Raw genomic sequence first — 25307 nt, forward strand, 5'->3', positions numbered from 1 at the left:
TTTGGAAGTTTATTTGATTCGTCCTCATTAAATTCTTTCACAATGTCAATTTAAAAAAAAAATTACTAATATGGTTAAAGATTTTTTTTTTGGTGTTAGCACCCGATTCACCCTTATGGTTAATCCGGATTCGAGACGAGTTCTGGGTGGATAGGTTAAAGATTGATAGCTAAAAAATTTGTGTACAAATAAATGTGTGCAGTCAAAACAAAAAATCAACAAAAAATGGATGGACATATTAATATATATAATTTGCTTATGTTTTTTTTCTACCTCAATATGGTTCCATGTGAGGTGATTGCAAAGGGGCTAAGAACTAGAGTGGTACACCTCACATATAAAACGAAGCACCACTCCCAACATTTATTTCAGCAATTACAACAATATCTATCCTCTAATCCAAACCCATCTTTATTCTTAGCTACTTTCTCATCTTCATCCACTTCGTCCTGAAAATTAAAAATGAACAAAGTAGCCTTAGCGTTAGTCAATACTCTTCTAGGATTATGTTACCTTAACATTAGTGTTCATGCTTTTGTTGCTTCTGGATGGCAAAAGGCTCATGCCACTTTTTACGGTGGTGGTGATGCTTCTGGAACCATGGGTATGTTTTTTTTTTACGAAATAAGTTAATTAAAGTATGTTAATATTGGTATATTTGTTTCATTAAACTAATCGAAGATACATAGGACTGAATGTTTTATTGTTTTGCAAATATGCATACATATACAGGAGGGGCTTGTGGATATGGTAACTTGTACACTGCTGGGTATGGGACTAGGACTGCAGCTCTTAGTACTGCATTGTTCAACGATGGTGCTTCATGTGGGCAATGTTACAAGATCATGTGTGACTATAAGACGGATCCCCAGTGGTGCAAGAAGGGAACATCGGTCACTATAACCGCAACAAACTTCTGCCCTCCAAACTATGCATTGCCAAACAATGCTGGAGGTTGGTGTAACCCTCCTCTTCAGCACTTTGACATGGCACAACCTGCCTGGGAGAAGATTGGTATCTACAGAGGTGGAATCATTCCTGTCATGTTCCAAAGGTTTGATCATTTAATCCTTAATTACTAAACTCAGAATAATTTGAACGAATCCTCGTACTAAATCGTGATGGATTGTATTATTAAAGTTGTTAATGTGTGACAGGGTACCCTGCAAGAAGCATGGAGGAGTGAGATTCAGCATAAATGGAAGGGACTACTTTGAACTTGTATTGATTAGTAATATAGCTTCAGCAGGATCAATCCAATCTGTTTTAATAAAGGGATCTAAAACTAACTGGTTGGCGATGTCAAGAAATTGGGGGGCTAACTGGCAGTCATTAGCCTACCTTGATGGACAATCACTCTCCTTCAGAGTCACTATCACTGATGGCCAAACCCAAGTCTTTAACAACATTATTCCTGCTAATTGGCAATTTGGTCAAACATATTCCAGTCGTTTACAATTCCATTAATACTATAAGGATCGCGCTTATGCAGTACATGATCAGTTTGTGGGTTGAAATTGTTGATAGGCAGAGGCGTGCTCATTGCTTTTTCGCCATTGAAGCAGCCCGCCAAATCTATCATTTGTAACATATTAAGCGGCTTCAATTATATCATTTCGGAAGATTGGTGGTTCATTACGGAAGTGGGGAATCCATCAACTGGAGGCTACTGCTAGTGAAAAACATGGGAATTTTAAGTTAAACCCATTTAATAGTGTTATACATATTAAGTTCGAAGATGTTTTTTCGTATCAAATAAGAAACCAACCGATAATTTTTGGTTGCTTTCACCACCCTATAATTCTATAAATATCTTTTGTAATTTCTTTTGGTTTGTTATGTGTGATCAGTTGTAGTAGATTCTTTTGTTTTTGAATTTAGGATCTTGTTTTACCGTACAATGTTTTATGGAACGGAGGGAGTATAAAAAATTACTAAAATTAACGGAGGGACTATGAGTATTTGTTTATAGTTCATAGAATAGATATGGTTTACAGTTTACTGATCTTTCCTCATTTTAGTTTGTGACATAACCTGGCTAGTTTTTTTATGGCTTAAACATGATAATTTTCATAATTCATTCAATCACAAAATTCATAACTACTGAGTTCTGTGTATATTGTACAGTGTGGTAACTCTCAGCCCCGGTCCTGACATTTTGAGGGCCCTAGGCGAAATAAGGGATTAGGGCCCCTTCCGAAATGATACGTCTTTAAGTGAAGTAGTATCATTTTTTTTTGTTAAATCCATTATATTATTGATTCAAATTAATAAAAGGTTATTATATGTCCTTTGTAGGATCCTAGAATTCAAAATCCTGCTCTAATCGATCTCTTGAAATATTTCAATAAAATAAATACTTAGTTAATTACAAAGATAATTAATATGCATAAAGAGATTTTTATTTATTTTTAAAATAAAGGTTCATTTTGAGCATAAAAAAGTATCAGTTAATTTTGTCATCATTAAAATTTGATATCTATTTTAAAACTTATAGACCCATAGTCCATCAAATAATCATTTTTTTCGCCCACATATATAACTGAGTACTAAAAGTCAACTATGTACATAAACTAAAACTTAATAGTAAAGACAGAGAGGGGGATCGAAACCTAGACCTATGATAGGTATCAAAACTTTAACACCTACTTTCTACCAATGAGCCAAGGAAACATGTGTATTTAATGTATTGTTTATTAGTGGTACTAATTTACTTGACATGTTATTATTTTGGGCCCTTTCCGCCTTGGGACCTAGGCGGTCGCACCCCTCGCCTACCCCTTAGGGCCGGGCCTGGTAACTCTTAATTGTTTATATGTGCCACGCGGATTAGTCTGAGTTATAGAATAATGTAAAATTGAAACAAGTAAATGCATTGATCATGATATTATCAAGTAAAACTTGAGTAGCTCGCAATTAAGCTAGTTAGACTCATTGATTTTTGTGGAATGAAATTCTTCCTTGGATTAATCATCTCTCTGCACAAGCACGCAATCAAATGAGCTTTCTCAACCATTAGCCCCCATATCTTTTTTTTAATTGCCTCATAGGTGAAATTTCACTTTTTTAAGGGTTCGACAACTTTGCATGTATGCTTCATGAGGCACATGCGTTACTGAAATAAAAAAAACTTACTAAAAGTGGAATGGGGTAAACTCATAGAAACATCCGTCTTTGATACTCCTCTCCTACTTTTTTCTCTCTCTCCTTTTTGTCCTTCTCATTCAAAACCCTACTTTTCTAGAGGCTACCAACAACCATTAGGTTGATGGTAATCCCCTCTTTCTTTCTTTCTTTCTTTTTTTCTTTTTTTCTTTTCTCTAACTTTTAATTTAATGTTTGGAATAAAAAACTCAATTCTCTCCCTATTGGAGATTTTCTCGACCCATTTATTAGGTTATATCTGTTAGGTTATGATACATATAACTGAATATAAATCATGCGGAAAAACCATAAAGCCAGGAATCCAAATTAATTGCCACATAATAATTAGCATAAATTAGGACACATACACTTTGTAGCGTGCCCTCCCTAGCTGCACCCGAACCGAACAAGAACAAGCCTAGGAATCCAAATGTCGTCCCTCCGTAGATAATCCACAGCACGCTCGGATCCGCCATAGATTTAATTAACTAGAATTGTACCTAAGGTTCTATGTAGTTTTCGGATTTTATAGCAAATAAAAATCTGAGTTTTAAGCCTAAAACGTATATGAGTACTTGAATTACTCATTATAAATTGTGAAATATGATCACCTATTTATAGAGTAGGGAAATCGGATATTAGAATCCTACTAGGAATCAATTTAGCTAATCTTAATTTAACTTAAATTCAATCACTTAATTTCTAGTAGATTTAGGAAATTATTCTAAACGAATCCTAATCGATCAAGGCTTCGTACACAAACACAAACACACACGCACAGCAGCCCACGAAGGGCGCGGTGCGCGCGCGCGTTGAGGCTTGGCCCAGCAGCTGGTCGCAGCCCACGAAGGGCGCGCCAGCTCGCGGGCCTGGCCTTGCTTCGTGCTTGGCTGGGCCTGCTTGCTTGGTCGCAGTGGGCTGCGCCCATGCGTTTTCTTGTGTGCGCGGGCTTCGCTAGGCGCGGGCCTAGCTTCGTGCTGGGCCTTGCGTCTAGCAAGCTCGTCCGATATTTATTTTGTACGTCGGCTTCCGATTAATTTTCCGATTCCGGAATTCATTTCCGATTCGGACAATATTTAATATTTCCGATTCCGGGATAAATTTCTGTTTCGAACAAATATTTAATATTTCCGTTTCCGGAATTATTTTCCGATTCCGATAATATTTCCGATTCCGACAATATTTCCGTTTCCGGCAATATTTCAGATTCCGGCAATATTTCCATTCCCGATAATATTTTCCGATACGTACCATGTTTCCGTTTCCGGCAACATCTACGACTTGGATAATATTTATATTTCCGATACGATCCATATTTCCATTTCCGGCAATATCATCGTTTCCGGAGTATTCATAATTTGCCTTTGACGATCTCAGCTCCCACTGGAACCAAGATCCGTCGATTCCGAATATCCATAGATGGAGTATTTAATACCATTAAATACTTGATCCATTTACGTACTATTTGTGTGACCCTACGGGTTCAGTCAAGAGTAAGCTGTGGATTAATATTATTAATTCCACTTGAACTGAAGCGGCCTCTAGCTAGGCATCCAGTTCACTTGATCTCACTGAATTAACTTGTATAATTAACACTGAACCGCATTTATTAGACTTACCATTAAATGCATACTTGGACCAAGGGTATTATTTCCTTCAGTCTCCCACTTGTCCTTAGGGAAAAGTAGGCATTTCCTAATTCCTTTGTCACTTGATGCTTGCTCTTGAACATAAGGTAAGAGTTGTCATCCTTATTATGTCCAAAGGTGTTTCTCGGTTTCAGAGTTCAACTGATCAAATAAACAGATAATCATAGCCTATGATTCATCTGAGCACGGCCATGCATTTTACAGTTTCTAGCTCTCCTAGTGGCCTTGTACAACTTTCAGCATCTCATCCCGATTTATGGGAGGACAATCCCAATCTTGCGATCTTGAGATTAGACTTTGTTTGATAGGTGATTACCCGAGCGTTGCCTTTATAGCCTCCTTTTACGGTGCGATGGTTGACAACGTCAAAGCAACCAGTTCTCAAACAAGTAATCTCAAATCACTCAGGTATTGAGGATTTAGTTGAAGGAAATATGTCCTTCACCCAAGGTGCATTAAGTCTAATACCAAGGTTCAGATTAATTGCGAACAATTAATTCAGTGAGATCAAGTGATCGGAACAGCTAGCTGGAGCAATGCTTCCGATCAGTGAGTTCTATTGGATATTGAACTCACAACTTACTCTTGACTGAACCTACAAGGTCACACCAATGACACGTAACAGATCACCGGATTAAATGAATCGGAAATTCATTTAATAGCTTTTTGGTATTTATGTTGGAAACGTATTATACGATACGACCTTGCATCGGAATCGTATATCGTATCGCGAATATTCGTAACCTAGGCGAAACGAATAAATCGTATCGTACGACGGTGATTCGTCGTATACGAAACGATAAATAATATATCGGAAATATATTAAACTCGAATACGAAGAGCGGCCCACGAGCCGAGTGCACGAAGAACTCGAGGCCCATGGGCGCGCGCTAGGCGAGCAAGCAAAGGCCAAGGCAACACGGCAGCGCTGGCCCATGGCCGAGCGGAGCTGCGCGTGTGCGCGCGGGCCTGTGCAGCGACACAGCCACAACAGCAAGGCCCATGGCCCAGCGCGCTGTGCTTGTCTCATGCGTGGCTTGCTGGCCGACCTTGCCTCCGGGCTTGGTCGGTTAGTAAGGTTATGTAAATAACCTTATGAACTAATTTCCAACTTACTGCAATCACAATTCAGATTACTCAAAACCCTAGAGACACAGAGAACCCTAATTCTCTCTGTGCCTCCAAAGTGAGTTCTTCCCAAAAAGCAAAAGTATCTTGATTAATTGTCTAAGCTACGATTATCAAAGACGGATCTGATCGTGTCGGTGAACCAAGTAGAGGAACGACAATTGGAGTTCTTTGTTCGTGTTCGTTGACGGATTATTGTGGAAAACACGCTTCGAATGTAAGTATGCTTAAGCTGTGCTTTATACATGTTTCCTGGCTTTGGGGATTGTTCCGCACATGTTATTATGTTTAACTGTATTCCCCTACAGTGGTATCATGAGCCTTATGTATTCAAATCATGAATTAGCATGATTATTATTGTTTTTGCATTGTCGAAATTTTTGGAATTTTTGTTGATTTTTCGGAATTTTTTCGAATTATGGGATTAATTGCGAAATTGGCAGTTCCGAAATAAAAAATATTCGCTTTTTCGATTTTTAAAACCCTAATATGATGGAAATTTATTTTCTAAGATTAACTCATGGGAATAGAATTGCGAAAACAGGCCTCGAACTATCGTTTTTTGGGCGTTTTGGTTAATTTTTCATTAAAAATTAAAAGTGTCGGACAGTAATTCAATTAAAAGGTCGACCTAAACTACTCGGAATTGCTTGAAATTTTGACACAATATTTCTGGGTACATGCTTGATCTTTGGTAAAAATTTCAATTTTGCCTTTCCCCAATTCGTAAAATTTACAACCCTAATTGAATTTTAATTAATTTTGGATTAAAAATTCGGTTAATTGGGGAAGGGGGTATAATTTCATGGGTCAGTGGCTAATTTTAAAAATTATTGGATTAAAATTTTGAATGGTTTCGTTAATTTTAATCGCACTTAAACCAAATTATTAATAATCTCAAATTCAATTGTTTATGAACGATATAAAGTTTCGGATTTTATTAATTAAAAGTTCAAACTTTAAATGTTGATTCGTTCGTTCTTAAAAGTTTGAATATTGTTAGCCCTTGATTTAATAATTTTACGAAATTGGATTGTCGTTAAAGTTTATTGAATCGTTAAAAATCGTTGTTTTTCGAAAAATTAAATCGTAACTTTTTTGAAAAATAAAATTAATGCAAGTTCATGAATTAAAATTTAATTTTAATTAGGTTGGTCCGTTTTACGAACCAAAAACACGAACATGGGCATGATGGAAGTATGGCTCGTCGAGCCATACGAGGCCGTTATGCGAGCCGTGCCATGCGACACGGGCAGCAGCACGAGCTGCGTGCCTCGTGCGCGCTAGGCAAGGCAGGGGCAGGCGATGCCTGCAGGGCTACGACGAAGTGAAGCGCGATGCTTGCGACGTCGAGCACCCACGATGCACAACACACACGCAACGCAGGGCAGCTATGCTGCGGGTACGCGATGCGCATGCGCAAGGCATGGCGCGCGACTCGTGTGGGCGAGCCATGGCGCGCGAGCGATGGGCGAGCGATGGCATGCTATGCGATGCGATGGGCTGGGCGCGCGGGCAATGCTCGTGTGCTCTTGGGCCTCTCGCACGACGGGCTGGGCGCAAGCCTAGGCCGTTTGATTGAACTTTTTTTTTAATCGTTTAATTAGTTGTGCTTCGTGTATTTGCATTAATTTGGGCTAACGGGATTTTTAATTTAATATTTTATTTGCTTGGGCCGGGCCGCGAGTTTTAATTTAATATTTCATAATTAATTATCCGGAATAATTATTGGTTTGAGTGGGAGCCACTAAATGAAATTAAAATGAAATAATTATTTTAATTGTTTCGTAGGTCGCATTATTTTAATTAAATTCAATTTTAATTAGAATAAATTCTAAGGATTAATAATTTGGAAATTGATTAATCTTTTAGGACGCGTTTATGTGAACGTGAATTTTAATTAATTCATGTAAATACTTCCATATCAACATGGGCCATTCGTTTTAGCATACGAATGGGTGAATGCTGTAGACACCTACTTTTGTCCCCATTCCCGAAAGGGAAGGTTCGATGATGAAAACATAAATCTCCACTTGACAACGCATCTCCTATAAAATAACGAATCTCAATCACCCTTTTCGTTTCACCCGAAACCTGCTATTTATAGAAACCTGCTATTTATGGAAACCTGCTAAAAATAGTAACTGCCGTAAAGGGTAGCTTCTAAAAGTGGCAAGTCATAAAAGATAGAAACCTGTCAGAATTAGGTGTTGCACTCCAACATAAATCCTAAATGAGATAGAAAACTGCGAGAATCCTATTCCTAATATGATTCGGAAATAAGAGTTACGTATTAATTAAAATCCTAACGAGCCTAGAATTCGTAACGGGCCCAAACGCATTCCGTCATGAAATTGATACGCACTAAAAGACTCGATTAAGTCTCAAACACTACGGATTTCAGGAATCCGAATCAGACTAAGAAAACAGCCCAGACCCTATTTTCAACGCCTGGCTCTGGGCGCCGAAATCTTCGGCGCCCAGGCCTGGGCGCTGGAATTACCTGGCTACGTGTTTTTTCCTAATTCTTCGTGGATTAGAGCTCTGCAATTCTATCTTTCCACAAACTCTTTTCTATAAAAATAGCCCAAGTTCGACGTGAAATCACAACACACAATTCATATTCTGAGTATTGACTCCAACCCCTAGCCTAAGCCTCACGCTGCGAATTTGTTCACGCGTTCTGTCGCAATCGATCCATAAATCGAACAGAACGTATCCTGTCCCATAATTCGAGATTCGCTAAATAAAAAGGAGAAATAGCAAAGTCAAAGTGGTTAGTTTTCTGAGAACCGTGACGTACCTCTCAAGAGTGCGTCGTAATGTGTCCCTTTTCTATGATTTAATTGCTTTCCTCGCCCTTTTTATGAACTGTTAAACTAATTAAATCTGATTGTTCTACCACGCCTAACAAATATAATATTTTTGGGAAATTGGATTATCATGCTAGGTCCCTTAATTCTATTTCAATCAGATAATCGCGATCGATCTAGTATTATATGTTGCATATTGCTAAAATCAACTCAGATTAGTTTAATAGTTAACGCATGTCCCTTCAATTATTTATGCTGAGCTAGTAAGGATATCCTGCCTCTGGAGTTATCGAAGAGCGAGTACTCCTCTCGGTAGTTACAGTCCCCCGAACCCTCAATCTCTACCCTGCGGGTGTATGTTGAGCGATCCCCACCACCAGGGATCACAAGGGAACCTACGGCCGTCGTGGTCAAACATAATTGCACTCCCTTTATGTCACGATAACCGGGTTTTGTCAGTTTTTCTCATTGTCGTTAAAAACTGAATGGCGACTCCTATATTACTAGTCAATTGGGTGTAAACTCACAGGAAATCCAATTACACTTGATTGAATAAAAAGAATCGTCACACCCACGAGGGACGAGGTCACGCATTAGCCTCGTGCTTTTTCGACCCCCTCACAGTGGCGACTCCACTGGGGATAGTGAAGAAAATACTCGTGCTTGTAGGTAATCAAAATAGCCGAAGGGTGAAACGATCCTACCCCGCGTTTATTTCCCAATCAAGTTGGGACGACCTGAAAATCAGCATATTAATGTGAACGGGCAGAACCGCATAACGAATCTCGGCTCCCTCGGGAGTTGGGACTAAGGATACCTTTTTTCGCCAATAGGGGGGTGCACACGCCGCGCATGTTTCCCACTCGGTACTTGTGCAGGTAGTACACCTATCCCGAACCCAATCGTTCGCCCATTAGGTCCCTCTCGCCTGCATGCCCCCTTGGCTTGCACTTGCGGGTTGGCCTCTTGAGCGAAATTCGTCGGCTGAAGACACTACCTCGACCGGGGCACGTGTTGGATCTACGATAGAAGCGGTACCAAGCCAGGCGCAAATAACTACCCATAGAAGCCTATCATAAACTACATGACATGTTATTATCGCCTCATGATGAATGTTAGTTATGTGTAGCGAAATATGTGATTGTGTGTGATAAACTATCCTAGAAAACCAACGACCTTAAAAATTGCCCAAACATTCAATTCATAGACTAATTTGCCAAAGAGTTACACCGAAATACGTGTTCCGCAAACCCTAATGATCGCCAAAAAAATAAGCGGCGCTCGGGATGGCCTGTAACGAATCCCACAAACGCTGCACAACGCGTAAAGGACGTTATTAGGCAAGCACGCAAATCCAAGTCGAATAAACAAAGTAGACGCAAACAGAAAACGGGAACCAGCCAGGGACGCATTTTCAACGCCCATGGCTGGGCGCCTGAATTTCTCACGCCCGACGCTGGGCGCTGAAGTTGCTGCTTGGCCTTCTGGTCAGGCGCAGCAGCCTCGGTGCCCGCGCAAAAGAAAAAAAACACACGTAGCACCAAAAAACGTTCGTAAAAAAAAGAATTGCTACGAAGGCGTAAGAAAAAGCACTTGATTCTAGAGGCGACTCAAAAAAACAAATAATAAATAACTCTTTGTGTCGTTGACAGGCCTCCTACGACGACAATGTTCGGCACTAAAAACCGAACATGCTAATAATTATGAATGTCACACGGGCAAAGATTTTCGAAAATATAAAGAGTTCAAAGTGCACACATAGCAGTCCAAATATACTAGTCCGACTTAAGGGTAGTTATAGAATGTCTAAAAAACCGACTCACGAAACAAGCTAATGTGTCTCCTACTCCACAACGATAACGCAGGGCCCCTGAATACCTACGCGTGATAGCCATCAAGGAACGCAATGGAAGAAGCATATCCCGAACATCTATACCTAGAGGTCGCACAAACCCAAGAGATGCATGCTCTGGAACACGACCCTTTACGTTCTCAAAGGCCACTCGCCCCAAAGAATCGTGCTATGCCAAAAACGCTCCCCAACTCACATGCTTTCGGGCTATTGTTTGGGTTAGAAAAGAAAAGTGCGAAGAATGAAACATAAATTATGGCATTAGCTCTCCAAGATGAAGTGTTCGATCCTACTAAATTGATCGCTCTATCACCCTCAAAAGATGACCAAGTCCAACGAGGGTGGCGCAAGACTTTCAAATGGACTAATGCTCGTGGGATGAAGTTCAAGATATCTGCGGGAGAGGGTCCGATGTACGAAGAATTAGAGTCTGAATCCGAGTCTGACTCCGAGTCCGAACCTAGCAAAATTGTAACCCCTCCCAAAAATAGTTTAGACCCGGAAATATCTACTCCGGGAGATCTTTTTGATGTAATGCTTCATGACTTTAATAAGATAAACAAAACTTTTGAGTATAAGCCGCTTAAAAAACAGAATAATAATGCAGAATGTCTCGTCACTAATGTGCACGAAAAAGAGCCAGAAGAGGAATATACCGAATTGATAAAAGCTGTAAATGAGCAAGAACTCAAAACTCCTATAATTGAGGACACAGAATCGGTAAATATTGGAACAGAAGAAAATCCTAAAATCATTAAAATTGGCCTCACCTTAACTCCCACTGAAAAAGCCGATCTAATCTCCACTTTGCGGGAATTCGAGGGTGTCTTTGCTTGGTCCTACAAAGACATGCCAGGAATAGATCGAGAAATCGCTGAGCATAAAATTCCGCTAGATCCCAAAATGACACCAGTAAAACAAAAGCTACGGCGGCTCAAACCAGAGATAGCCTTGAAAATAAAAGAAGAAGTCACTAAAAAATTAGACGCCGGCTTTATAAAACTCTCAAACTACCCAGAATGGGTGGCCAATATTGTCCCCGTAGCTAAAAAAGATGGACGCGTGCGAATGTGCGTAGACTTTCGAGACCTCAACAAAGCCAGTCCCAAAGATGACTTCCCTCTACCTCACATTGACATACTAGTAGACAACACCGCAGAGCACGCGCTCCTCTCCTTTATGGACGGGTACACCGGATATAACCAAATACTCATGGCAGAAGAAGACATGGAAAAAACAACTTTCATTACCCCTTGGGGTACATATTGTTACACTGTAATGCCTTTTGGTTTGAAAAACGCGGGGGCCACTTATCAAAGAACAGCCACCACGTTACTCCATGACATGATACACAAAGAAATCGAGGTCTATGTGGACGACATGATCGTCAAATCTAAAGACCGGCACGGTCACCTCCCGACACTTAAAAAGTTCTTCACCCAAATCTTGAAATATAACATGAGACTAAATCCACAAAAATGTGTGTTCGGGGTAACCTCTGGAAAATTGCTAGGATATGTTGTTAGTACGCGAGGAATCGAGATTGACCCATCCAAGATCAAAGCCATTACCGAAATGCCCCCACCAAAAACTGAAAAACAGATAAGGGGCTTCCTAGGAAGGCTGCAATACATTAGTAGGTTCATTTCCAAGCTTACTATGACTTGTGAGCCAATATTCAAAAAATTAAGAAAAGAAGAAAAAGTCGAATGGGATGAACAAAACTGCCTTCGATAAAATCAAAGAATATCTAAGCAAACCACCCGTCCTCTCCCCGCCTTCGCCTGGAATCCCTTTACGCCTATACCTAACCGTCACGGATACTGCAGCGGGAGCTATGCTCTCACAGTGTGCACATGGATCCGAGCGAGACATTTACTACTTGAGCAAGAAGTTCATACAGTACGAGACGAGATACACAGAACTTGAGAAAACCTGCCTCGCCCTCGTCTGGGCATCCAAAAAACTCAGACATTACCTATTGGCCCACACTGTTCATATAGTGTCACAACTAGACCCCTTAAAATACATGTTCGAAAAGCCCGCCCTAAATGGTCGCCTGTCCAGGTGGCTAGTCATGCTCTCAGAATTCGACCTAAAATTCATGCCAGAAAAAACAATCAAAGGAAGAGCGGTAGCCGAATTCCTGGCCGAGCATGCCACGAATGAGGAAACCACGGAAGCTTACCTCCTCCCTGACGAGGAACTTCTGATGATACGAGACGACTATTGGACACTATACTTCGATGGCGCGTCCAACCAAAAAGGATGCGGCGTCGGAGTTCTCCTAGTCAGTCCCGAAGGGGCCCATATACCAATTTCCGTCAAACTTGACTTCGAGGCCACAAACAACACCGCCGAATACGAGGCCTGCATAGTTGGGCTAGAGGCCGCAGTTAGCCTTGGAGTCAAACATCTACAAGTCTTCGGGGATTCTTCCCTAATAATCGACCATATATCCAAAAGATGGAAGGTCCGAAGCACTAGTCTCTCAAAATATCAAGCTCACTTAGACCAAATAGTCGAGCAATTTGAAAAAATCGAGTATACGTACTTACCAAGAGACGACAACCAATTCGCGGATGCACTAGCGAAGCTAGCTTCAATGCTCAACATCCCGAATGAATGGGACGGGATGACCCTTCGGGTTGAGCGAAGGAAAGAGCCGGCTTATTGCTGTGCCATAGACTCCGAACCTGAAAACACCGAAGAAGAACCATGGTATACGGACATCCTTCGTTACAAAACAAGTGGGGAATTCCCCCCAAACACCTCCCTGCGAGCACAAAAGGCCCTACGCCTCCTCGCTTCACAATATAGCATAACTCTGGGAGAACTGTACAAGTACACGCCGAATAAAATCAAGTTACTTTGTGTCCACCAAAACCAAGCCCAAAGATTAATGGAAGAATACCATAACGGCGTGCGCGGACCCCATATGAACGGAAAAATGTTATCCCGAAAAATATCCCGCTCAGGGTACTATTGGACCACTATGGAAACCGATTGCCATCACTTTGTAAAAACTTGCCCAAAATGCCAAATCTTCAGTAACCTTAACCATTTGCCTCCCTCAGAACTATACACCTTCACTTCTCCATGGCCCTTTTCCACCTGGGGTATAGATATAATCGGCAAGGTAACACCAACAGGCGTAGGGGGACACGAGTACGTTTTAGTCGCAATTGATTACTTCACTAAATGGGTAGAGGCAGTCTCCTATGCAAAATTAACGGCCAAACATGTCGCTCGATTCCTAGAAAAGAACATATTCTGTCGATACGAGGTTCCACATGAAATCATAAGTGACCAAGGTTCCCACTTTAGGGCCGAAGTCCAAGACCTGCTCGAAAAATATCATGTCAAGCACCATAAATCCTCTCCCTACAGGCCGCAAATGAACGGCGCGGTAGAGGCGGCCAACAAAAATATTAAAGTCATAATCGAAAAAATGGCCGAAAATTATAAGGATTGGCCCAACAAATTACACTTCGCATTATGGGGCTATCGAACCTCAATCCGCACCTCCATTGGAGTAACACCCTACTCCTTGGTATACGGAATGGAAGCAGTTCAACCGATCGAGTCGGAAATTCCCTCCCTCCGGATCATCCTAGAAAGCAAGCTACGCGAGGCTGATTGGGTTCAAGCTAGGTACGACGAGCTCGTCCTGTTAGACGAACGGAGGTTGAGAGCTTTACATCACGTGCAAGTGTATCAAAAGCGCATCGCAAGGCAATTCAACGAAAGAGTCAAACCTCGAAATACCAAAGAAGGCGATTTTGTATTAAAAGAAGTCCGCGCACCTACTACGGACCCTCGAGGAAAATTCCAGCCTAACTGGACAGGACCATATTTTGTAAAGACCATCCTACCTGGCGGAGCAGTCCAACTAGCTGACATAGATGGAGCGGAATTCGCTAACCTCATGAACTTAGACTAATTGAAAAAGTACTATATTTAATAAAATTCAGTCTGGAGTTAAGGCATCTAATAAAACACGTTAAGACTCATAACCAAGCATTCTGCACATTACTCTAAGCAAACGGCATAAAACTCGATAAAGTAGAAAAAGGCGAAGGACCATGTTTTAATGCCCAGGACTGGGCGCTGTTATTTTTCACGCCCAGACCTGGGCCCCGATATTTCCTACGCCCGTGTATGGGCGTCATTCTCTCTTGCCACCTATCCACCCGCTTCTGCAAGTGTTCGTACTCCTTTTTTGAACCATCAAAAGAACCACGAACACTTGGGGGGGAAGCAAACGTGTAATGAACACCCTTTCAAAAAATTTCAAAATGCTAGAACTACGCGCGACCTGATTCTGACAAGATACGTAGGCAATCCTTATCAAGGATTCGGTCCAGTAAAAATTAAAAAATAATAAAGTCATGCAACGCATCATGAAGAAAGGATATTGCAAAGGGCACTATACCCTAACCCATGCACGGGCAAGACCAAATAGAATGAAAAACAAAGCCACGAGAATTTTCAGGAACAAGCCCAACAAAGGAGTATGGCACGAGTCGGCAAAAAACGAAAAATAGTGAACATGCATATGTAATACCCCAAGTAGTCGGTTAGTCTAAAAATATGTGTGCACTCTTGTATGAACTCATTATTTTTACGGAATTCTTTCTCTTTTCAAAATTCGTCGTTGGTTTAGAAAGCTAATATTACTATAATATGTTAAAGCAAAGCCCACGGAAGGCTCAAAACATTCTTGCACCAAAAAAATCGCAAAAAATATATATACATGCGGAATACAAGAATGAATATATACAAAACCGGAGGTAAGCCTAAGACTCGTCATCGGCTTCATGTCTCCAAGCCTCTCCGGTCCATCCACTCCACTCCCCGTGGTATGAGGACCCCCAGCCAGAATCACCCCAAAAATGAGGCTGTGACTGCAACTCGGGGCTAGGCTCTCGGGCCACTGACACAGAGCGTCGCCTACGCTCTGGCTCGGACCTCTCCCCGGAAGAACTCACCCCCGCGTCGGAACGGCGATGACGTCGGGGCGAGTGCCGTGCCCTCTCTCTCTCACGACCGTGTCCCCCGCCCGAGGGACCCACGTCGTCGGTCCCGGCTCGTCCAGCACCCGTCTACAAGAAAAGACGAAAAGAGGGTGAGTAACAGAAAGCCAAACAAAAGGTACAGATCAAAAGAAAAAAGAGGGCACATTACCCGAGTAGAGTGGGGGCTCCTGCAAGAAAGTGCAGATCGGGCCCGAACCAACGCGGACTTCAACCGGTTGATCACCCCCACCATCGCGTTGGCCGTACGGGCCGGAACCTGAAACAGGAATGTTAGTAACAAAAGAAAAAAGAAAGATATAAGAAGAGTGCACAAATAAAAGGTGCATACCGCCTGTACTCCCTCAGGGAGCGGAGCATGGAAAACCCGGTCTTCCGGGAAAGTCTCCACAATCAAGGATCCACTCTCTCCTGTATACGAGATCCGAGCATCGGGAAGCACCCATCCCCCCAACGAAGGGCCAGGACACTCCTGCACAAAACACAGTAGACATAAACACATGGGCACGAGCATGAAAACACTAAAATCAATACGAAAAGAGAGGGCAACTTACAGCGCCAGGCTCCGGGAGACGAAGAGGATCCTGGATAAACTGATAATAGCTAGCTCCCTCTATCACCAACTCTGTCGCCGGTACGCCAGTCCTCGAGTGGACCCTCCACGACTCGCCTATCGAACGAGTACACAGCATGGTCGCTGGCGGAGGCTTAGGCACCGAAAAAGCCCCGATCGTCTGCATACGTACCCGCTCTCCCAGGTACCAGACAGGGTCCCGTCGGTCGACGAACAAGACCCGCATCTGGCTCAGGGCATGACTATCCCTGACCGAAGCATAAGTACCCCTAAAAGAGAGCCATGGGGTCCAAACCACCTGTTTTTGTACAAACACGGTCAGATCTCGCACATAGAAAATAAAAAGAATGACGAAATACGAGATAGAGGATAAGATTCTGCACATGCTCAGGGTTCCCGTCCCGAATGAGATCCCACACGGTATCGGGCGGTGGACGCACTGTCAGCTTCTTCTTCCAACCCCAACGACGACCGGCAGGGTACTCCAAAGGCCTCTACCCCTTTCGGGGAGCCAGCCAAGGTAAGTGCTCAAAGGCCCACAGCTACAAAAGGAAAAGACAATAAAACATCAAAAAAAAAGAGGCCCGGTAAAAGCGAGAAAACAAAAGAAAGTCTAGGCACATACCTCGATTAAACGCGGCACTCCCGCTAATGTAATGACAAAGTGACGTCTACTCGGGTCCGAGTCGCGCACCGCCAAACTCATCTGGCCGACGAGCGTCGCATAGCCCAAATCTCCCCAGCAATAGTCACCCAGTGTAGACACGTCCTCCACCATACCTATCCACCTCGGGTCAAAGGTGTCAGTCGGACCCGATAGAAAAGTGGAAGTAATAAAATGGAGGTAGAACAGCCGAGCCTGTCTTGAAGACGACTCCTCTACCCCTTGCTCCAAGGCCCACATCAGGTCAGCGAAAGGTATCCCTTGGGGCTGGTACGAAGGCAATCTCATGCCCATCCACGAGCCCAGGAGCCTGGTACCCTCAGCAACAGTCGACGGTGGGCCATCCGACCTCAGACGAACGGGGTTCCCTATAAAGGTCAAGCCCGTCAAAGCCGTGTAGTCCTCGGGAGTGATCGTCATCTCACCCCAAGGAAAATGGAAGGTGTTGGTGGTATCCCACCACCACCTCATGAACGGCCGCAGAAAGGACAGGGAGATGTTAAGCCTCAGTATCTCTCAGAAGATCTCGACCACCGGAAACAGTGAGCTCGCCCTCACCAAAGCCTGGGCGTCCGAGCTCAGGAAACTAAAAACGGTCTCACTCGTCGCTGCGCCGTAGCCGCGAACCGTAGTCTCTCTCCTCGTGTGAAGGCGGGAAGTCACGTGGTGCTCTAGGTCGTAGTGCAGATCACGACCGTCGTAGAGCTCAGGACCCACCCATAGGGGACCCGCGCCAGTAGACTGACGCGTCATGCCACGCTCCTCGTGGCCACCAGAAGGAGGTGACGACTCGTCAGGCATGCTGATCAATAATACAATAAGGCATTATACCTTTAACAAAACTGGCACTCACACCTATCACTAAAGGAGTGCATTCCACTCATAAAATGGAGTCATACAATTTTTGTTCCCTAAGACATGATACTAAGTTCATATCGAGCAAAAAATTCCCTAAGTGAAAAACTTTTTAACTCCAACAAAATGAAAATTCTTCCATAATTTGTCATTCATGAATTATGAGGAACGCAAGCAATATACCAAAAACACCTACATTGTAAGAAAACACTAGAGTCGTAGGTATACTTGGGGGCTAGCATAAAAATGCCCAAATTCAACAAGAATCAACATACTTGCGAAAATTAACATGCACAAACTAATTAACATGTTATGTGGAACATTTCCAACTATCTAATTGAAGGAAAGGGGCACAAAATCAAAAACCCCCAAATCAATTTCATGCATAAAAATACTTGACAAAAATACTGAAATTGACAAAAAATCTCAAAATTACTGAAAATTACTTACATTGGGAAGATTAGGAAGTGATTTGGAGTAGAATTCGTAAAGAAAAGTGAAGAAACGAGCAAGAAATCAGTTGAAAGAGGTGAGGAGCTTGAGCGAAAATGGTGGAAATGGGAAAGGAAGGAGACGGTCCGCGAATTTAAAGACCCGTCTCCCTTTCGCATTTTCAACGCCCAGCACTGGGCGTTAGAAATTCTCGCGCCCAGAGCTGGGCGCTGAAAATTCTTCCCAGACAGCGAATATTCGCTGTCGGGCACGCGCAATCCCCTATTTTGTGTAAAATATCTGTTATCTTGATATTTCTTTCCCAAGAACGGTATTTTGCAATATCGTTAAAAATATACACAGTGTGGACCCACTTATAGGACACACCTGATCAGGAAATATTGCGACCCACCAACAGGTTGTAATCACAAAAGCCCTTCTACATAGGCAAAATAAGAAATTCAAAATGGGCTCGCCCACCCTCAGCGGGCGGGGTCTGCGTCACTAGCCGCGCAGGTCCTCAGTTTTCGAAAAATAGAATCTTCAAAAACAAAATGAAATAGGCTCGCCATCTTCAGCCGGCGGGGTCTACGGCGCAAACCACGTAGGTCCTTATTTTCAAAAAATAAACACAAACAAATTTCAAAACAGATTCGTCCACTTCTATCGGACGGGGTGTCCACCCTTAGCGGACAGGCTCGCCATCTTTAGCCGGCGGGGTCTGCGTCACTAACCGCGCAGGTCCTTAGTCGTTGCAGCGATAACTCTTTTTGGTTTTCCGTTTTTCCCAAAAACGATGTGAGTAGCTTTTTGGGTTTCCGTTTTTCCCACAAACGATGTGATTTCCGTTTTTCCAAAAAAGAACGATGTGAGTAGCTTTCCTTTTTCCACAAAAAAATTCAAAGATTGGTTTTCCGTTTTTTCCAAAAAAAGAACGATGTGCTGGATTTTCCATCGTTTTACGTACCATAAAACAAGGGGGTTTTCTCGTTTAGCTAACCCTAAAAATGAGAATCTTTAAAAACATTTTTACCTCGTGATTGGGCTTGGCCAGGCCCAATTACACTTTACAGCTTTGATTTCGAAAACATCTGTAGCTACTCCCAATGACAAAGTGAGGGAGTTTCTACGCACCTTTAGATCCTTCCAATGACAAAGCGAGGAAGTTTCTATACTATCAGTTGACAAATCCCAATGACACGTGAGGGATATGTCGACACTTCAAAGTGATGACCCTTAAGTCAAATGTTATCACTCGGGGGCTCGTGAGACCCTCGCAAAAAACAGGTCACCATGGCTTGTGTGACGCACTCCGTCTAATACTTTGACCATCGTCTTACTCCAAGACTCAGTCAAAGTGGGGGCTAACTGTAGACACCTACTTTTGTCCCCATTCCCGAAAGGGAAGGTTCGATGATGAAAACATAAATCTCCACTTGACAACGCATCTCCTATAAAATAACGAATCTCAATCACCCTTTTCGTTTCACTCGAAACCTGCTATTTATAGAAACCTACTATTTATGGAAACCTGCTAAAAATAGTAACTGCCGTAAAGGGTAGCTTCTAAAAGTGGCAAGTCATAAAAGATAGAAACCTGTCAGAATTAGGTGTTGCACTCCAACATAAATCCTAAATGAGATAGAAAACTGCGAGAATCCTATTCCTAATATGATTCGGAAATAAGAGTTACGTATTAATTAAAATCCTAACGAGCCTAGAGTTCGTAACGGGCCCAGACGCATTCCGTCATGAAATTGATACGCACTAAAAGACTCGATTAAGTCTCAAACACTACGGATTTCAGGAATCCGAATCTGACTAAGAAAACAACCCAGACCCTATTTTCAACACCTGGCTCTAGGCGCCGAAATCTTCGGCGCCCAGGCCTGGGCGCTGGAATTTACCTGGGTACGTGTTTTTTCCTAATTCTTCGTGGATTAGAGCTCTGCAATTCTATCTTTCCACAAACTCTTTTCTATAAATATAGCCCAAGTTCGACGTGAAATCACAACACATAATTCATATTCTGAGTATTGACTCCAACCCCTAGCCCAAGCCTCACACTGCGAAATTGTTCACGCGTTCTTTCGCAATCGATCCATAAATCGAACAGCACGTATCCTGTCCCATAATTCGAGATTCGTTAAATAAAAAGGAGAAATAGCAAAGTCAAAGTGGTTAATTTTCTGAGAACCGTGACGCACCTCTCAAGGGTGCGTCGTAATGTGTCCCTTTTCTATGATTTAATTGCTTTCCTCGCCCTTTTTATGAATTGTTAAACTAATTAAATCTGATTGTTCTACCACGCCTAACAAATATAATATTTTTGGGAAATTGGATTATCATGCTAGGTCCCTTAATGCTATTTAAATCAGATAATCGCGATCGATCTAGTATTATATGTTGCATATTGCTAAAATCAACTCAGATTAGTTTAATAATTAACGCATGTCCCTTCAATTATTTATGCTGAGCTAGTAAGGATATCCTGCCTCTGGAGTTATCGAAGAGCGAGTACTCCTCTCGGTAGTTACAGTCCCCCGAACCCTCAATCTCTACCATGCGGGTGTACGTTGAGCGATCCCCACCACCAGGGATCACAAGGGAACCTACGGCCGTCGTGGTCAAACATAATTGCACTCCCTTTATGTCACGATAACCGGGTTTTGTCAGTTTTTCTCATTGTCGTCGATTGGGTGTAAACTCACAGGAAATCCAATTACACTTGATTGAATAAAAAGAATCGTCACACCCACGAGGGACGAGGTCACGCATTAGCCTCGTGCTTTTTCGACCCCCTCACAAATGCGTAGAATATATATTTTATGCAATGCAGGTACTCCAAGTGACTAGTATGACCAAATTTAGGATAGTTAAATACGGTCTGCGCACCGTTCTATCTTTGAATGTAAAGTTTTAAATATGGTCTGCGTACCATGGAAATTTTGATGTAATTTATTATTTTCAAGTATTTCTAAGTTTAGAACTTTAAGTTAGCATTTGAACGAAGATTCAAGACGATGCCAAGCTAACAAGGAGGTGATGAAGATTGGATGCTTCAAGACAAGAAGTTTTGGGCCATACTAGATCACCAATTATTTATGCAATTTAATATATATATATATATATATATATATATATATTTATATATATATATATATATATATATATATATATATATATATATATATATATATATATATATATATTATGCGTGGATGTATGAATGTATGTATGCTTTGCAAGAACAGGTTGTTTCCTATGAATCGATTAGTTTTAAGTTCACTAAATAATCGAACCAACATAGAAACAACTAGGTCCAAGTAATATTGAGTTTTAAAAATTGCCTTCCAAATCAACACTTACAAAAATCTAGGGATCTAAGATAGTAGGTTTACGCTAAAGCGAGGTGCTATTTTAGTTGACTTAGGTGGTAAGGCGTCCTAAAGGAGCACATTGATTGTGGTTTCAACTCAAACAACAATGGCATTATGTTGTGGCAATGGGATAAATTATGGCATTAATTTATTAACCAAGAGTAATTTGGAGATTACTAGCAATAGGTTTTGCTTACCTAAAATCTTAAACTACTTAAGACATGCTAAAGCTGCTTAAGGATTTAGGACTTTTGGGTCTTGGAATCATTTCATTCATTTTGGACCATGTTTTATTTTTTGCATGAATGAAATGTTTAATAGCTTTGATGATTGTGTGAATGCTTTTATTTCAAGTTATTAAAGTATGATAAATGTTTTCTTTGCTAGTTCATTTTGTAGAATAGTCAATCTTCAACCTTATTGCGTTCGGACAATAGAACTGCAATATTTCCTCGATCGATTGGTAACTATTTTTTAGAGCGATTCTCAAACAAAAGGAGAGTGAGAGCGTATCTTGAATGCTATTTTCTTATAGTGATCTTCATGGTTGTTTTCAAACTAGAATTTGAATGGTAGACCAATTGGACCTCATATATTCAGAATACTGGGTAGTTTTGAAATAATGAAGTATTGAGTTAAAGACTCATGTATAACCAATGGTTAACAACCAATTTTCTTTTGATTCGACAATGAACTAGACTCGTTGGATGCGGTCATTCAAAGTGAATAAAAGAAAGGGACTTTGTACGCATAACAAAGTAAGAAGATCAAGCAAAGATAAAATCTTTAGGACTATAAGAAAACGTGCTAGAAAGGATAGGAAAGGGGAACAAAAGAAATGAATTCAATATTCAATTTCTACCTAAAAGTTTGTGTTAAAGAGAAACGACTTAGCAAATAAACTCCTATGGTATTAGATTACCGATTGAGGTTCTAAACTCTTGTTAAGAACTCAAATTCCGGGAGCTAAGTCTGGTTATTGACCTACAAGTAAGTAATGAAGCAAAGTTGTGCTACATTAATTGTATGGTCATCATGTTTGTTTTAAAGTCCTTCTAAAGGCTCACATTCAAAGTAAACAAAAACCTTAGTGGTATTATGTTCCATTAATCATCATAATCAATTTCTGTTTGGACAACGGAAAGACTCACATTCAAAGTAAACAAAAACCTTCGTTAAGTGTTTATTTGAATGAAATGGTCATTTAAGGGTTGAGTCATATGATTGATTAATAAACAAACGAATCTTTTCACACTCAAACTTCAGAAGGTTCAAATCAAACATTTTTGATTTGTGTTCCACATATCTTTGGCAATGTCATACGACCATATCAACAAGTCAACATTCTAAGATTCCATGGCATAGATTTCTGAAAGTTGGTTAGTTTAAGGCACGTGGGTCTTGCTTATTGAACATGACATAGAAATGGACTATTGTTAGAAGTTTCTAGACAATAAAGTTCATGGGCCAAAGATGGATTTTATGACTTACCTATTTCACAAGAATTTGAGAAAATATGACTATATTTACTCAACGTGAATTATGCGAAATGCTTCAATGCAATTCACAAAAGGGTATAAAATCAACTTGGCAAGAATTATGGAACATCTAGGCTGGGTCAAGGTGATGTATGCATGAGCCAAGAAAGATTATCTAGATTGTTTATATGGCATTATAACAATCGAAACTCCATATGAATATGGTATGTCCAAATGGAGGAATCGGAATCGGATAATCACGACTATTTTCCTATATAGTTTCTAAATGATACTCTCAAGTGACTTTCACACTAAACAAAGTTGTCAAAGCTAAGGATAAGATGTCATAAGGATTGAACTTCGGTTCAGTACATCTTTTCAGTACATATATATCTAGGGTTGTCAAACCCAGTGGGAGTTAGTGTTTACACCAAACAAACTCAAGTATAGATATATGTTTCTTTATGAGCGACTCATAGAAACAAAGGTATTGATTCTACCACAAATATGAGAACATATGGTTGTTGCTCTAGATAATGTCTTTTAGGAAACCATCATATTTCCAAAAAGGCAAGTGGGAGAAAAATGACCTCGAATGGACTTCGAGTCAAGCAACAAACAAATGTAGGATACTTAGGAGTCTTTGGAAAAGCTCCGTACTTAGAAGCCTTTGGAAGAGCTTCATGAAGACTTTAGAAGTGGTTCAAGAGAATCCTAATACTCAAAGGACTTGAGTGATGTCTTTATAGACACTAACGTTTGATGTTCAATACCTAAGTAAATCGTATAAGGAATAGATTTCAACCAAGATAGATACATAGATATCTTGAGGAATGAAAACTATGAAGACTTTGGAAAGTGCTTCAAAAACATACGACTTACAGGTTAGCTACGACGAATTAAAAATTCCCAAGTATGGTTTGAGGCCATCAGAAACATAAGTATGGTTCGAGGCCATACAAAATGGTTTGAGGCCATTTCATCCAAAGTACCTTCATCTTGAAGAATCAAATCTATGATTTGGTTGATTTGCACCATTAGTTGCAAACATGTTTTCTAAACATAGAACGTTGATTTGCATAAAGGGTTCACTCCCATTGGTTGCAAACATGTTTTCTAAACATACAACGTTGATTTGCATAAAGGGTTTACTCCCATTGGTTGCAAACATGTTTTCAAAACATACAAAGATGATATTGTATGCACATACAAAAGAGAAGCTAGATTGGTGGTTAAAGATTGTAAACAACTTCACGGCGTTGATAATGTTGAAATCTTTTTCACCAAGTCGGAATTCTTGAACTATTTTGGATAAATCTAGCAATCATTGCATATGGAAATATGGCAATTGGAAAACGAAACATCTTACTCAATTGGACTTGTAGAAAGGAATTGTGTACATCACACAATGTAAAAGTTTTGGATGCTAGATAAAAGAGCAAGCTTAAGAAATCTATTCATAGATTAAAGCATGCAAGTGGGAATTAGACCATATTTGTCTAAAAGGCTATTGAGCAATCATAGCTTTATGAAAATATGGATCATCTTATAGATGAGGAGTTTAGTGGGAGCCAAGTCAAGTTTATTGGTTCTATATATGAGATACATATCTCTGCATTGAAAATGACATTCAAATTCTAAATGGTTAGATTTGAAAGTATTTGTCAATATCAGAACCATGGCGAAACTTAGAACATATTGGGTTAAAGATCTATTGGATAGGATCTAAAGCGTTGTTTGGATTCTGTAAAAGTAATTACTAAATCAAACACAATGGAGAGACTCAAAAGAGACTCTCAACCCATATGAGTAAGTCTAAGTTATGAATGCTTTAACTAAGTATAAAGCTAGGCTGTTATCACTAAAGTTAAGCATGAAGGACCTTGAAGAGGTGCCTTCACCTTATGTCACATGGCAATGCCAAGATTTTAGCAAAGATTCAGTATCTCTTGAAACAGAATAAAGCTAAAAGTTACATGGATAGATTTTTAAATGCGAATAGTTTTTTCATTACAATCAATCATGTATGATGTGATATATAGATCGCCAAGAAAACTCGTGAACATTAGATCGTGACGAGTTTATACCAATCTCTATTGATCTGGATCAAAGATCATTGGAACAGTATCAAGAACATCCAATATATTTGGAGATGTAGGATGAGCACTTGATAAGAGGAAGTGAAGATAACTAAAGTTTTGATGCTACATGCATTTGCCTAAGCAAAAGTTGAATCTTGTTGTTAGGCAAACCACAAACAAACGCGGGCAATTAGGCGTCGTGATTAAAAGGTGGTTACATA

At 40.9% G+C, this 25307-nt stretch overlaps 1 protein-coding gene across 1 annotated transcript; it reads left to right on the forward strand.

Moving 5' to 3' along the window:
• The first annotated feature begins 289 nt into the window (after positions 1 to 289).
• Positions 290 to 1955, forward strand: LOC110776461 (expansin-A11). The gene is made up of 3 exons (XM_021981027.2): positions 290 to 604; positions 733 to 1054; positions 1158 to 1955. Exons 1-3 carry the CDS (start codon positions 463 to 465, stop codon positions 1465 to 1467), a joined length of 774 nt encoding a protein of 257 aa, XP_021836719.1. The 5' UTR covers positions 290 to 462; the 3' UTR covers positions 1468 to 1955.
• The last annotated feature ends 23352 nt before the right edge of the window (positions 1956 to 25307 follow it).

The sequence above is a fragment of the Spinacia oleracea genome, chromosome 6 (assembly GCF_020520425.1).
Source record: "Spinacia oleracea cultivar Varoflay chromosome 6, BTI_SOV_V1, whole genome shotgun sequence".
NCBI classification, from domain to species: Eukaryota; Viridiplantae; Streptophyta; class Magnoliopsida; order Caryophyllales; family Amaranthaceae; genus Spinacia; species Spinacia oleracea.